The following is a 15,864-nucleotide window of genomic DNA, read 5'->3' on the forward strand; positions in this document are numbered from 1 at the left end:
AATACTAAGCAGAAATGATCTGAAGGTGAAAGGTACACACACACACAGCCTGACCTGAGCAGTGTCCAGCGTAAGGTCATGTATATGTGAGACGAGTTGCTGAGCTCCTGGATCATGGCCGCTCGACTGGCTGGGCTGATGGTCCACAGTAAACTGGCATCGCTCTTGATCTTAGCAACAAGAATGTCCTCAGCCTCATAGTTCATGATGAACTGCATGGCAGACTGAGAGAGTGATTGAGAGATGATTAGATTTCCTAGGTTATTTCAGCAAATGCCACTGCAGTGTTCTGGTGAATTTGGATAATGATATTTCAACATCAACTAGTGTTATATAATACAAACACAGCATAAACTCTATTTCAATATGGCACAGTGAGTCCACGTAGAGTTAATAATGAATAATGAATGTAATAAGTGTAGTGTCATCTGACCACCAGAAGTTATATCTTCTTGTAATGGATATTATGTAAGAAATGCTGGACAGTAATGTATTTGTACAGGTGTTCTGGTTTTCTGCTCTAATACCTGAATGACTGCTCCCTCCTGTGGTCATAGATGGTATTATTACAGCTTAATGTATTCTGTTAAAGAACCAGATTGAGTGGAGCTTTGATGCTTTATGTATTTGTTTCTATTTACAGTAGAATAAACCGTGTCTCACTGGATGAGTCGCATAAACTTTGGTGAGCCTGTTGAATTTGGCTTCTGTGTAAGGCACCAAGTTCTGCTCCTGGGCGCTCATAGTGAACAAAGGCTGTGAGAACACACAAAGATGCAGCAGAGAATTAACACATGTCCACACACATACACATAAACCATGACACTATTGCAGGGAAGTGATGTTTCTTGTGTTTAATGATAGCAAATAGGAATTTAGTTTTCCATGCACCGTGACTTTGCCGTTTCACCTTAGACGGAAGCACAAACTTTATAAATAATATTAGTAACCATAACATTTTTTTGTGGATAAAAAGTATAATGAACACAAAATATGATGTATCGATTCTGACCTCGTATCCTGCGATGCTGAGCTGGATGGAGACGTCTAGAGGCTGATTGGTCACTCCGGCTGCTGACTGGACCAGTGACATGAAGAGCAGTGGGAACCAGATGATGCTGATGAGAGCAAAGATGATGAAACCTCCCATTCCATATTTCACCACCTTCTTCTTCTTCTGCCCCGGAGGGTGGGGGAATTTCTGGAAGAATTACGAATAGATTACCATCAAAAGTTATTCAGTCCACTGGATAAAGATGTGCCATTTCAACAGCTCGTCTCAATTTTCCTGCATCATAAATTTATAAAGGTAAGCAAAGAGTTCTGGTAGCTCACAGCCCAGACTCTCTCATATTTTTAATGGAAATTTCTATAGTCTACACTGAAAAACACACATTTTTCTGTAATTTAATTGTTTATTTTGTACTTGTTCAGGGACTAAAATGATTTTAAAAGTAATTTCAACTACTTTCTTAAGCACTCCTGCTTACTTTCTCAGACTCCCTCCAGCACTTGAGGACGAATATGTTAGCGTAGATGTCTTCAACGCAAATCCAACTGGAGAGAGACAGCGTGGTGTCGGTCCAAACCCAATCCATCACCGCCCTCAGCTCTGTCAGGAAGGGAACCATCCGAAAACTGAAAGAGGAGAAGAGAGAGAGAGAAAAATGTTTTGAATTAAATTAAAAATTTGATCATGCTACAAACAAACCAGTCACATTGTAAAACATGTGTCTGAAGTATTTATGTTGGCGGTTATTTAGTTACAGTTTAGCCGGTTTTTGTACCCCTGAAAGAGGAAGAGGTTCAGGTAGTTGTAGTTCTTGGTGAGGAAGTTGCCCAGGATGCGGTTTGGGTAGCCACATTTGATCTGGTATGCAGACAGGCCGAAGTAGATGCACTTTACAAAGTACCACAGCTGAGCAACTGGGTTTCTGTTGAACCTCCTGGAGCAAATAAACAGAAGAGATATCGATCTTTGCTCTTTTTATTGTCACGGATCAGATTTGTTTATTTTTTATTTTTATATACTGTGCTTAACAAATTTAATAGGCCTCTGTCAAATGTAAGATTTATGTGACATTAATCCACCAGTATGTGCAAGCTCTTTAACTGAAATCAAATTTTTAATGCTAAAATATAAGTATTGTTGTTATCCATGAAATTCTAAGATTTACTGTTTTACAAAAAAGCTGAAAAAAATAATAAAGCTTCATTATTTTTTCATTACGATGCCAAATTACAGTTATCCAGCCCTGAACAGAAAAATTAGTTTTGGTGGTTGAATTTTTGAAAAGGTCAGTCATACAATGCCAACTTTATTTACAAAGCACTTCATTGAGTTTGACTTTATTTTACTGAGTAAAAAATGAGAAGAAGAAGAATTTATTGAACAATGACCTCTCTGTGACACCAGGGAGAATGAAGAACATCCAGAAGTGTATGCCAAACACCAGCACCACCTGGAAAACGCACTTTCCCAGCAGAGACTTCTTCAAGTAAAGGGCTCGGTCCACTATCATGGTACCAAACTGGATCAGTAGCATGACCAGAAAGGCCTCTGGAACCTGGTCTTCTGACAGTGACTCTGTGATGTCAGCCGCTGCAGAGTATTTCTACAGAGCGATGAAAATTAGCCTCATTGTCATAAATCATACATGTCAAGTAAATTTTATTTATGATTTAAATAATAAGAAATATTCATATGTTTGTGTAGTCTTACCCCAAAAGCCCAGTATCCGTATATGGTGACAATGAAGTTGACGACATCAATGAGAAACATGAGGGCGTAGACGTCACACACAGGGCTGTAATCTGGGTGAATGATGTCATAGAAAAACTGCCTTATAGGTAAGTAGATGTGAAGGCCGCTGTGAAAGAGAAGAGACTGCAGAGTAAGACAGAAACGGGAAGCTCCTCTCCGCTAAAAATAAATCTATGGAAAAATATTATCTACCAAAAATAAAGTAATGATTAACATCTCAGAAAACAGACTTAGTGGACTGCAGACAACTCACACTTCTATGGCGGCAGCTTTGGCTTGTAGCATCCTCTCTCTGATCTGCTGTCTGATCCTCTGCTTCCTTGTCAGCGGAGCCTTATGTCGTTCCCGTCTCTTTTTCTTGCTTTGCTGCTTTTTGGGCTTCATCTCTCCAGTTTAAAAAATAAACAAATTAAAAGAAATTGAGAAAAAACTAGCCATTTGCTGGTAATGAATTCAACATGACAACTTCCAAAAATGAGATAATGAACATGGAGACTCTTTATTCAAGACATGCAGGGATCTTCTGAATATTCACCACCAGATTCTGCAGATTCGCCTTTTTTCAGTCTACAGAATAAGGAGGTGGTGGACGCCTGGAGGGGGAGGAACCTCAGACGGCGTGATGGTTGCTCCCTGCTGCCCATCTTCTCTGCTCCGGTCTTCTTCTTGTCCACTTTCTTCTTCAGCTTCTTGAAGAAATCGGGCATCTCAACCTCCTTGTTGTCCCACAGCCCGTGGCACTGCAGAGACATAGACACAGGCAGCACTTGAACATTTCAAAGTAGCTGCTTGAAAATGATTTACAGTGGTTAGTTTTCACATTACCTTTAGGATAGATCGGTGGAAGAACAGCGCGAGCAGCTGAATTAGGTCGAAGAGGACATAGCCGTCCTTCTTCTCCACCCCAATGATGTTGGGCAGGGCGAAGGGCCGGTCAGCGTTGATGCCTCGGTAGGCAGAGGTGGTCCAGGGGAAGAAACCAAACTGGAAAAAGTACTTCACCACAACAGTCAGCTGAGACAAACAAGAGAGACACAAAAGATGCGAGTGAGTTCTGTTTGCAGGACACACATTAAACTACTCAACAAATCAAACATTAAAAGCATTATATGTGTATCTAGTATTTGCATTAAGAAACTAAAAACACACCCTTGCTTTATTTAGATTTTATCTGACGTATTTACAAGAAAACCTACTTCGGTGTAAATGATGGCTGTCATCCAGAAGCGTTTGGTCGGCCGAGGCACAGACAGCATGGCCCAGAGGAATATGAGAATCGGCAGGATGAGGGAGAGGAGCGAAGCTGACACAATGTGGTTTAGGATGATCACAAAGTAGCATAGCATCTCTGACTTGGACACCATGGTGTTATAGAGGGCAAACAGCAGCTTCAGCGGCCTCGGCAAGGTCACGAAAAACTTGTCGGACTCGGAGATCTCATCATTTTCAAACATGCTTCAGGATCAGAAAGGACAGAGAAGAGAGGAAGAGGAAAAACACAATGATGGAGATTAAAGCTCTTAAGAGATGGAGCTTATATCTCTTTTGTCCTGCATACTACATTTTTTTGTGTCTACTAACTTGTTGAGTAGCAGCTCACTGGCAGTGAGGTTCCTCGTTTCTTGACTCAGAGGTCTGGGAGACTCTGCGAGGTCAAGACTCTTCTCTCCATCGCTATCCCTGAGATCCAGCGAGGTCCATTCTGGGTATTCGGCACCTTCTTCCTCTTCTCTTTGCAGCAATTCCTCATCCCGCTCCTCTTTCTCCACTTCAGGATCTTCTCGTTGTTCTTGTTCTTCTTCACATTTCATCTCAACTTCTCTTTGTTTCTCATCCTCCTCCTCTTGTTCATGAAGTTCTTTTTGTTCTTCACAGCTTTTAAGAAACGAGTGAATCAGAAATCTTACTTTCAGGAATCATAGAATCACATCTTGAAAGACAATTCTTGTATCTGAAGCTGTTTCTGGTAAATGAAACCTTTCCTGCAATTATGCGTGTTATTTATGTGGTGTTTGCAGTTTTACTGACTGGGATGAAGAACAGGAAGAAGTTATTCTCAATGGAAAATAATAATTTTATGAATTCTGCACTCGAGTTTTTGTCTGTTAGATTTGTCTGTTAGAGATCACAGCTAACGACAGGATTAAACTGAGCAGAAATATGTGTCTAAAGCGTCGTTCACTCATCCATTCACCTGGGTGAAAGTTCCTCAGTGTCAAAAGATGTCATGTCAATATTGGCCTCTTTAAAGAGCCTTCGTCTGAGCTGGTCAGCAGCAGGTGACACAGCAGGAGGCTCATCCAGCTCCTCCTGCGTTGGCTGCCGGGACACCAGCATCGTCTCGTCTGTCATGCAGCTGAAGTTAAGCAGGAGGGAGAGACTCAGTGTGTGTGCCTGAAAGGTAAACTATGACTATGTTGTCTGTGTGTACCTGGAAACACTGCTGCCCCAGGAAATTTTGGAGGCTTGGTTCTTCAGCTTCTTGTATGCGTGTTGTGAAGAAGGGCTGGCAGGTGGAGAGCCAGGAGCTGATAGGGATTTATCTAGATTGTCCTGAGACGACAATGTGTTCTGACGGGACTTCCAGTTTTCATAAAACTGCTTCACACTCTCCTGACTCACCTCTTTACCCTGGGGAGCCAGATAATACAGACATAGAGTGCTAATAGGTGCATTAGGATAAAGGATCCTGGTTAAATAAACTGAAGATGTACCAAAAACACTTTAAAGACAAATTGAAAGACATTTGTGTTTAGTGTTCATCTTATGCATGAGTCATGAAGGCTTGCCTGGAATGTACTGAACTTGCTAATAGAAGATAATGTTGTTTTTTTCCCCCAGAAAACTGTGTTAAATATAAATATCAGCCTTGAGACTAATTGTGAAACTTGTTCTGTTATAATTACATTGCTTATTGACTAAAATCAGCTGACCTTCTTTTGCTGCTGGTTGAGTAACGCTCGCTCGAAGCGCAGCACTTTGGAAATGCCCAGGTTGTCCTTACAAAATGAGTTCAATCCCTCCGTCAGGTCATCAAGAAGAGACTGAAGGAACACCCAGCTGAACTTTATCGTGCTGATGATGCGCTGCAGGATGTTTTCTGTAAGAGGTTATGTGTAAAAGCACAGTAAGCCAATTAGAGTGAAGGTTTTCCATGCTTTTAATTCTTCCTGTTTTCATTGCAACAACAAGCAGAGGGTCATTTGGAACTAGGGCATTCCCATCCCTTAGAAGTGTATACCTTTTTTCTCCTCTCCCTCCTCCTCCACAACACTTTCAACACTTGGTTCGTCCTCACTGGATTCTGCTTTATCAATGCCTGGAGAACAAGAGCCATCATCAAACTGTTTGTGATACAGCATGTATTTATAGTTACAGTCCACTTTACCATACATGTCTACTAGGAAGAGTAGCACTAGTAAACACAACATGATCCGTTCTCACCCTGCTGCCTCTGCAGCTCTCTCTTTGCTTTCTTCTTCTCTTCTTTCTTTATTTTTGTCTTCTCCTTCTTCAGGTCCTTCAAGGCCTTCTTTGAGCTCGTGACCCAGGCCTCATAGGCCAACTAGAATTAAAGACAAAGATGCACAGATCACCCACTGATCTTACAACATAGATACAGCAGCTACAAAACTCAAAACGAACACTTTAAGGGGAAATTGTGAATTACTTTAACTGTATCTCCAGTACTTTTAGTTTTGGCTCAGATCATTCTGGCTCTAACCTGAAAAGCAGATTTCTTCTTTGGTGGTTGCTCTTCCTCTGTCTTCTCAGGAACTTCCTCTTCCTCCTCCTCACTGTCACTCTCAAACAGGTGGTAGCCACAATTGTTTTCCACTGTGTTAAACACAGCAGTGTCAAAACTACATGCACACACAGACATACCACTGAGCCTCACAACAAGGCATCTGATCTGCTCTAAAGAAGCAGGTCAGTGGCTAAAATCTGGTGCTGCATTTACAGTCAGGCTAAAAACATTTCTCTGATTAAATTGAAAAGAAGTGAAGCACACAACCCAATGATAGAAAACAGCATTGTCTTCACTCTTTCTTCTGCCAATACTCTCTTTCTTTCACACTGTTTAAGGCTCCTGCTCACCTCCAGGCTGAGAGACCCAGGGCTTCCACCATTTTCCTGCGTCTCTCTTTGCCTTCTCGTCATCACCTGGAATTTACAGTTCGTTTTGTTTATGTGTTGATGATATTTACTGGCTTCCATAAAGTAAACACATCCATCACAGAGAAAAAAACAAGCAGACTAAACCCCCTCCTCAAACATCCCTCACCATACTCTCTCTACTCTACTGTATGAATTTGGCCTGTTTTCCTTGCTAACATTAGAAACTGAAAAAGAGTCACTTGTGTTACCAGGTGTCACCTGCTCCTGATCAGCAAGAGGTTCTTCTGGTGGTGCAGGTCGACTCTTCTGTTTAGATTTGATCTTCTCCATCCTATAGGAAGAAGGCTGAAAGGTTAGTTTATAACTTGCTGCTTAGGAAGAGGGGAAGTGTGATGGTCTTTACTGTAAACCTGATCCATTAATGGTTTCAGTGTAAGTGTTCTTACTGTTTCTTCAGAGCCTCCACTGATTTCTTCTCCATCTCCAGTCGGGCTGCTACCTGTTTTTTCACTTTGGCCTCAAACAATTCAGCGCCCCTTCAAGGTCGAGATGGACAGGGACATTAACTGCTGCTTTAGCTTTTACTTTGTTTGTTTGTTTTTGCATTAACAAGCTAAGTTTACATTGTGACAAACATAAGGCCCAAAATGCGTGACAAAATTGGCCTGGCGCAGACTCCAGTGCGGTCTAATTATTACAGGGCAGTCTGGGCAATGTTTTACACATCATACAGATCTTGGCAACAGATTTCTTTCATTTAGTAGAGTAACACTTCTTAGTTATGCAGCAAAACTGAGACATACTGTTGAAACTGCTCTTTTTCTTATATTGAGATATTTCAGCAATTAAATGTGCAAATAAACTTCTGTATACAAACACAAAGAAAAGAAAGTTTCACTGGTCTGGCCCTCTCAGGATGAAAGCGGGTTGTATCTGACCCACCATGTAAAATGAGTTAGAGTAAGAGATTAGTGATGTCTTTTTACAGCAACTATGTTGTAAAAACAGAACATAAAAAATAAACTGTAGTTTGGTCATTCTAGCATAGCCTTGTAAGCCTTAGTAAATTCACAGCAACTCAAACAAACATGCAGAAATACATTTTCATGCAGTTAGGACCAAATCACGTTGCTCTTTCCATGAAAATTACTGGAAATTATTATTAGGAATTCTGTGTAATGAATTATCCATGAAAGAGAGAGCTACCAAAAACCTCTCGTAAACAGCTTTCGCATGAATTCTCGTGTCTTTGGTTTTCTTTTATTTTTTAAGTGTTACACTCAATCTAGATTTATCCAACAAAACATATCAAACTTTCAAGTTTTCAAATCTTATTGACCTTATGTGTAAAGCTTTAAGACTACTGTATGTTATAGAACTAAACCTGAAAATGAAGCACTGACCTAGAGGCCAATATCTTAGAAGACTTGAGGTCAGACACCACATAGAGGAAGTAGTAGCTGAGGAAGACCCTCCTTTGTGCCAAGAGGACAGTGAAACAGATCGCATCCCAGACGATGCCGGCTTCACCTGCAGGCAGCTCACATTCATCATCGGGATCAGCTGAAAGGCACACAGGGTAGGAGAAATATGTCTGAAGAATTTACAGCAGATTTTAACAAACTTTTACATGACAGAAAACATTTCTGCATCATGTGTTGTGTAGAATAATGACTTTGATTTGAATTTTAATGTATACCAATGGATATTTTATTCTGCATTTTATTTTGGCTAATTAAAATGATAATTTTAACCTTCCAAATAAAATGTTGAATGTCAACATAAAAGCTCTAATTTTCCATCATGTATTTCTGTTATGTTTTTTTCTTTTTTTTTTAATGATGCTTATAATTATTGTTTCAGCACTGTGACAATTTCAGTTTGTACTTCAGCAGGTCATGCACTGAGTTGCTGCAATGTGATTGGCTGATTAGATATTTGCATTCATGAGCAGTTGAACAGGCGTACCTAATAAAGTGGCTATAGGTGTAAATATACCATCGGAAATTCTGGCACATTCTTTCTCCCTAACACAAATCGTGACTAAATATCCTTGTTACAGACACTTACGGACATCATAACCTTTGATGGTGCAAAACATGCTAAATGCCTGAATTAGCCAGCAGCTGTTCTTCATCAGGCTTTCCAGGTAGGCACAAGAACCCAGCTGAAAGAAGGCAAAAAGAGGCACTAATCAGTAATGCATGATTTAAAAAAAAATAGCTGCATGTCTTAAATTATTCTGTACAATTGTACAACTTCTGAACTTCTTTATGGTATGGTCGCTTACAGACACCAGGTTCTTCATGGCGATCACAAAGCAGGTGTACCCAATGAGCCAGTCCCACAGCCGCAGGATGTATCTGACTGGCTGCATCAGCACACTGCCTCCAAACAGCATAAAGTAGAAACAGGCCACCAGGTAGCCGAGACAGAAGATGTTGATGCGTGTCGTGCCAGTGATGAAAATGAGACAAAGCACCAGCCAAAAGAAGTAGCTGAAAACAAACACCTTCACCATATCAAGATAGCACCTGAGGACAAAACAGAGACCACATCTTCAGTTTAAAAAGAAAGCAAATCATACTGCCAAATATTACAAAGCTAAAGCATCGCTATAAAAAATATGTAAGCACTACAGTTAATCTAGTTTTGTATTTTCTATTAGTTTTTATTTTTAGACGCCACATAGAGGAGGGCATATTTTAGAGGCAGGATTTAGGAAAATCAGTACAGGTAATACAATAAAAACACTGACTCACAGTCTTACAGACATCCAGACTCCCAATAAACACATCCATGACTGCTTCATTAAGCAAGTTGTGATAAAATCAAATTATCAATTATGTTAAACTAACAAATATTAAAACTTTCACTATTTTTTTTTATTTTAATTTGATTTCCAAGTTCACAAAATGTTTTAGTTAATTATGATATCTTTCAAGAGTCTACTTTCTATTTTTATTTAAGTTAATAAAAAAAACCTTCTAATTCCAGTTTTTACTTTAGTTTTAGTAAACTATAATAACCTTGGAAAGCACATATTTAAAACTCTTCAAGTAGTTTATTCCTTCTCTGTATTTACATTAAGATACAGCAAAAAAAATATTATTAAAGTGCACGTTATCCATATTTAATGTACAGGCTTATGATGTAATTGTCCAGGCTTATGGATTTAATTGAATGGATTTCTTACTTTTTCAAATGTTTGAGAGAATGTTTTTTAAATTTTGTAGAAAGGGTAAATAAGAAAAGAAATTTAGATGAAAACTGTTAAAGGTTTTAACAAAAGAATGAACTGAATAAACGGGTTTGTATTTTAACAGTAGAAAATGCACACCATTGTTTTTCTTGTGACATTACCAATAAGTTTGATGTGTCACATGGCCCTCTTCCTGTTGAAAAAACAAAAGTTGTATCCAAGATGGCCGACTTCTAAATGGCCACCATGGTCACCAACCCATCTTGAGGAGTTTGCCCCCTCACATATACTAATGTGCCACAAACAGGACTTTAATATCACCAACCGTTCCCATGTTATTACGGTGTATCCATATAAATGGCCCACTCTGTAGTTTAGCATGGGAACACTACATGCCTAAACAGAGTTATTTATAACACTAACACTTGCACTGCAGACAATAAGAAAGTATTCAGTGCAGTTGTAGTACAATGAATAAATGCATGGATGTGAACAGACAGGGGAGAATTCAATGATTTATGTTTTGTTTTCTGTTTATATGTTTAATAAAAATCATGAGCTCTTTACTAAATGTTGCTTCTGTCTGGAAGCGAGGCCTCAGATGCTCCCTGTGGCCACTGACATCACTCACGCACATCAACATAATGGAACATGATGTGGTGTTATTATGTGTAAACAAATAAGCAAGTTCTTTCTTTTATCAGTCATTAACCTGCTAGCTCCTTAGTACAAAGTCTGTCTGGTGAATTTACAGTAAGTCAAAATCAGGCTTCCTGCCTTCTGTGCACACTTTTCTGGCGGCTCCATAGAATCGAAATGAATCAAATCTTCCAGCATTGTCCAAAGTACATGTGTGATGACGGCTTTATTTCTTAAGTTGGCAGACGGGGCTTTAAAAGGGTGTTCCCTCTGATTAGGCGATCAGTCGTCTGCGAATAGCCCAAAAGTTCATCAGAGAAATAAGTAGAGATATAAATAATAATTTTGTCGTCCCTAATGTGTGTTGAAACAAAGGAGCCTGAGCCTCAAAATCCTTGCTCATGTGGCTTGCTTGCAACTTTACAAATAGGGAATAATTAATAAATGAATCAATAATATAGGTGGCAGGGATGATTAGTTGGATTACAACAATCAGAGAAGAGGAGCAGGAAGAGTGCATGTGAGAGAACGGTGCAGAGCAAGAAGAACAATCATTTAGATTAAATCTGAACTTGTTCAAAGAGTTCAATCTTACTTCATGGATTTTGTAGCCATCATAATCAGAAAATTCAGACTTCTTCTGCATACACGGCACTGAGTCCTGGGGGCAGCAGCATAAGCAAAGAAGCCCATACCTTCCTCTTTCAAGCCACCTCCTTCAGTTCATTCCCAGCCGAACTCAGAGAGATTATCTCTCCAGCGTGTCCTGGGTCTACCTTGGAGCCTGCTCACGGTACGGGAAAACACCTCATCCAGGAGGCACCAAAAAGCATCCTTGTCAGATGGCTGAACCACCTCAGCTGGCTCCTTTCAATGTGGAGGAATAGCGGCTCTACTCTGAGCCCCTGAATGCCTAAAACCTATCACTAAGGGGCAGGCCAGCTTGTTTCTGCCACTTGTATCTGTAATCTTCTAAGTTGCCAGGGAGTCGAATTTCTTGTATTTATTTTAATGTAAAATTGTACATAAATTATTAATTCCAAATGTGTTTTCCACATGGAATTTTTTTGGTTTTGTCTGAGAATTTTCAGAAATATATTTTGTGGACAGCATGAAATCTGAAGACTGAAATAAAGCCCATTAACAAAAGTTCCTGGAAATGAGACACGCATAAATTAATAATCTAATTCAACCCTTTAATGCTCCTAAAATGACCACAGACCAGAGTGATGGGCTCCCAACTCTCCATATGCAGTTTAACCCACAATACAAGAAGCGGTTTGATGAGAGCGCTGGATTATGGAGTTCAGGCTATTTCCTGTTCTGATCAACACTAAATTTAGATTTGGAGGGTGAGTCATGTTAAAGATAAGAAGAAAATAAACTGAACAACAGGATTACACGGTGTCAGTATACTGATAACAGACATATCAACCCTACAACAATTAATAATCACACTTTCTGACCTGCAGTGAAGAAAGTTGTCAACAGGTATGAACTGGTTGAAGGAGCAAGGATCCAAACTGCGGCTGATCTCAACATTGTCCCCGGCCAGCAGTCGCACTGCAGCTCGGTTCTCCTCCTCAAATACGTGCCACTGCAGAGATGAGCAGAGCAGCAGGAGGTAGTCATCTGCAGACGGAAAAGGACAAAAATGGGAGACCCTAACCCAGAAGAGGAAAAGAAGATCAACAAAATAAGAACTCAGAAGATCAACTCACAGAATATGAATAAAGGATTGGGTCTCATTGCAAAGTCCGGCATGTAAAACCACTTAATCACATTAGAAGATAAAGGGTGAACAGCTGTTCTCCAGGGGTAATCTACCAAGCAAATGGAATAAAAGGCATGGCACAGATTATTTTCATTTATATATATTTATATTTCCTTTGAAGTGATTTAGGTGATTACATTTTTTATCTTACTGCTACAAACTATTAGAAAGATCCTTACCAACACAGAAAGCAGGAGGGATGCCGATGCAGAGCAGATACTGCAGCACCATGAGGCCCGCTGTAAACGTGCAGTATTTAGACCACACTTCACCAATCGCCTTCCTGCGTCGCCGAGACAGGATGGCTAGCAAGGCGCAGGAATGGAGCAGGGCGTAGAAATCCATCCTCTGACCAATCACATTGACTGCAACAATTAAACTGATCTAAGAAGCAGTACAAGCATGGTAAGAAGTCAGAGATGTGCACTTTCAGTTAAAGAGACACAGAATGAATACTGCAGGCCTGAAAAAGTACCTCGAGTCCAAATTTGTAGAAAAAGAAGTTGATGAAGTACTTGATGCATGGCAGGATGCCATGATCCAGGTGCTGCCTGGTGATGCCTTGGAAGATAATGCTGAAGGGTGGAGGCTTCAGGCTGTTATTGAGACGAAAGTAGAGCTGGTGGCGGTGGACAGTAGACTCGAACACCAGCAGACCCAGGACCATCAGATGGTTCTACCACAGTAAAAAAAACAACCAATAATTACTTTAACGCTATAATAATAGTATGCATATCAAAGTATTATTTTCTCTAAACAAAACTACTGCCAAGTAACTGAAATCTAAATTTCTTAAAGATTTTTGCCCTAATGAAGTTTCATGACTAGTAAATGACTTTAAAAGAGGTCTTGAGTAAATCTCCAAACGTTGATTCTGTTCATTTGGACGACTTTAAAAGAGCTTTTAAAAGCAGGTGCGCTCTTTTCTAAATGTTGGAAACACATCACAATTTTTTTAAGATACCAAACTTTGACATGTATCAGCTCACCCTGAGACAGGGGAGGATCCTGCCCTCACACTTGCGCAGTGCTCCACACCAGTAGACGGGGTCAACAGGCTCGATGTAGAGAATAGACCTCCTCAGCAACTCCACCATGTTTCCCTTCAGCTCTGCTCCATCATCCAGGCCCGAGCTGTTGGAGGGAAGTAAACCCTAGACAAGGTAGTCAGACTCATTATCAAAACCTGTTTGTGCCTCAGTATCAGAGATGACATCAGGACCATGTGACTGAAGTTTGTAATGTTTGTGCATACTAGAAGAAATAGCATCCCACATAACTACAATCCTGAGTGACACAGTGGCAGTTACAATCACAAATTAACTTAACATGCATTAGCAGGTTTGACCAGAGAACCTTCTTGCTGTGAGGTGAGTATAACTGCACTACCACAGAATACAAGCGCAAAAAAACCCAATTACACAGAAACGAGCCACTTAATCCAACCTCCAGAGACTTATAATTACAGAAAACTCACAGCAGTGCAGTTAGAGGAGTAATCAAGAGGTTTGATGACTTTGAGCTGGTAAAACATCTTGCACACCACCATGACGCATGCCCACACAGCAGAGATGCTTGATGCTAAAGGTCGCAACCGTGGGTACGGGAGTGCAAATGCCCACAGAACCAGGAAAAGCAAGTTCATCAGTGAAACCTGTGCAAAATATATTAACATATTTATGTACAGAGAAGAAGAAGAGCTGGAGCTTTTTAAAGATCATCAACATCAGCACTAAGTAAATCAATACTGTTGGACGTATTTTTTTGTTGCTGCTTTAATAACTTATAGAATTTATGCATGCATGATCAGAGCCAACATCCCACCTCTTGCAGCGATACCCAGATGATGCCAGACGACACAATTTTGAGGCTGTGGAGCTCCATCAACCTCCAGCTCAGCTCCTGGAGCCTTCGAAGCCCCGACAGACCCTGGATGAGCAGCAGGCTCGCCCGATCCACAATCACAATCCACTTGTCCTCACTGCTGCTGTGCACTGTTTCTAAGAAGAGGGGATGATACCAAGGGTAGGGAAGGGCATCAGACATAATTTGATCATTAACACTGGATTATATCAATGCTGCAGCCGCAGACAGTAACAGTACAATCTCAGTTATCTGAAGAGGAAACATCACAACATGTGAATAGACTCCAAATGCTCTAAACTGAAAGTGTAATGTTTGCATGTGTTTGCATGTGTCAAAGGAAGCCAACGAGTTTCAGAGAGTAAAATTGAAAAAACAACAACAACCTGTGCCAGCTTGTTAATGAAAAACGTTGTTACAGATACTACCTTCTCCTGTCTCCTCCTCCTGCTCTTCTGCCCCTTTTTCTGAGGAGCTTTGCTGTCCAATGCTGGCCAGAGTCTCCTGACTTTTACCATTTCCCATCTGCTCCTTCACAAGCCTGACAACCACAATGAGCGTGTTTCATTTAAAGAAAATCTGACTAAAAAACTGCAGGAATTCAGTAACAAATCCATCGGCAGTTTTACAGGTTGTTAGATATCCAAGTATACGTAGTAACTTTTCATCCAAACAAATTATATTCCAAATTAATACAATACAGAATGAAGATAATAATTTTAAAAACAACAATGAAGAGTTTTACCGTTTCTGGAGCTTTTGAATGTTTTCTTTAATCCTGGGACAAAATGAGAATAATGAGAATGCTTGTAATATTTCAGTTACCTCAAAGCACAGCCAGAGACTATTTTATTATCGCCCGACTTTTAATATTTTCTTGTAACTGAAACATAATCTAATGCTCTGATTAAGTTCATTTTGATTCAAATGCAGATTTTATCCGCAGGCAGTGAATGAGCCGTGTGAGATGCGGTCAATTGTGGTGGATCTTTGTACAAACTATCAAAGTATTTGAACTGCGAGTACAATTAAAAATTTATAATAGGATAATTGCTACACTTACGTGTCAGATATCTCATTGACTGAATTCATGAGCTCTTCCTCTCTGTACGAAGAAAAGGACAAACGAGACACATAGAGTATGTAGTATAGTCAGTAGGCAATCAGAAACAAACATTTCATACGACTTATTAAAATTTCCCTTAACAAAAAAACTAAAAACTCCCCTTCGAAGTTGTTTTGTTGTGCATCTTCTGACTGTACCCAGTGATGCCACAATTTTAACATCCTCTTATGACGAGCAGCACTTGAGCAGCTGCGAATTCACCTTGAACCTCAAAATCTTGCAGAACACAATCATTAACTTCTGTGCCAAACTGACCTGACTTTTACATCAAGTATCATTCGTGGTAATGAGTTAGGTCTCTGGCTACAATTCAACTATGGCTCAGGTGTGCAGGAAGACAACCCTGAAGGGAAGAATTTAAATCTGTTAAGGTGTTT

The 15,864-nt window shown here is 40.1% G+C and overlaps 1 protein-coding gene across 1 annotated transcript in view; it reads right to left on the minus strand.

The window, feature by feature from the left end:
- Positions 1-15,864, minus strand: part of si:dkey-11f4.7 (piezo-type mechanosensitive ion channel component 2) — a 35,495-nt gene that overhangs the window by 2,528 nt on the left and 17,103 nt on the right. The window contains exons 19-52 of the mRNA XM_087833868.1: positions 15,425-15,466; positions 15,107-15,139; positions 14,790-14,902; positions 14,323-14,498; positions 13,976-14,152; positions 13,488-13,652; positions 12,974-13,174; positions 12,678-12,882; positions 12,446-12,547; positions 12,191-12,356; positions 9,174-9,417; positions 8,954-9,050; positions 8,287-8,446; positions 7,330-7,419; positions 7,132-7,214; positions 6,863-6,928; positions 6,489-6,601; positions 6,209-6,329; positions 6,006-6,083; positions 5,698-5,864; positions 5,196-5,395; positions 4,959-5,120; positions 4,346-4,639; positions 3,961-4,219; positions 3,590-3,778; positions 3,300-3,504; positions 3,018-3,150; positions 2,723-2,870; positions 2,401-2,615; positions 1,788-1,946; positions 1,491-1,638; positions 1,013-1,201; positions 664-756; positions 55-224 (exon numbers count right to left, since the gene is read on the minus strand). Of these exons, the coding sequence (XP_087689994.1) occupies positions 55-224; positions 664-756; positions 1,013-1,201; positions 1,491-1,638; positions 1,788-1,946; positions 2,401-2,615; positions 2,723-2,870; positions 3,018-3,150; positions 3,300-3,504; positions 3,590-3,778; positions 3,961-4,219; positions 4,346-4,639; positions 4,959-5,120; positions 5,196-5,395; positions 5,698-5,864; positions 6,006-6,083; positions 6,209-6,329; positions 6,489-6,601; positions 6,863-6,928; positions 7,132-7,214; positions 7,330-7,419; positions 8,287-8,446; positions 8,954-9,050; positions 9,174-9,417; positions 12,191-12,356; positions 12,446-12,547; positions 12,678-12,882; positions 12,974-13,174; positions 13,488-13,652; positions 13,976-14,152; positions 14,323-14,498; positions 14,790-14,902; positions 15,107-15,139; positions 15,425-15,466 (5,163 nt within the window). The remainder of the gene's footprint in view (positions 1-54; positions 225-663; positions 757-1,012; positions 1,202-1,490; positions 1,639-1,787; positions 1,947-2,400; positions 2,616-2,722; positions 2,871-3,017; positions 3,151-3,299; positions 3,505-3,589; positions 3,779-3,960; positions 4,220-4,345; positions 4,640-4,958; positions 5,121-5,195; positions 5,396-5,697; positions 5,865-6,005; positions 6,084-6,208; positions 6,330-6,488; positions 6,602-6,862; positions 6,929-7,131; positions 7,215-7,329; positions 7,420-8,286; positions 8,447-8,953; positions 9,051-9,173; positions 9,418-12,190; positions 12,357-12,445; positions 12,548-12,677; positions 12,883-12,973; positions 13,175-13,487; positions 13,653-13,975; positions 14,153-14,322; positions 14,499-14,789; positions 14,903-15,106; positions 15,140-15,424; positions 15,467-15,864) is intronic.

The sequence above is a fragment of the Neolamprologus brichardi genome, chromosome 20 (assembly GCF_056152115.1).
Source record: "Neolamprologus brichardi isolate AB-2024 chromosome 20, ASM5615211v1, whole genome shotgun sequence".
Classification (NCBI taxonomy): domain Eukaryota; kingdom Metazoa; phylum Chordata; class Actinopteri; order Cichliformes; family Cichlidae; genus Neolamprologus; species Neolamprologus brichardi.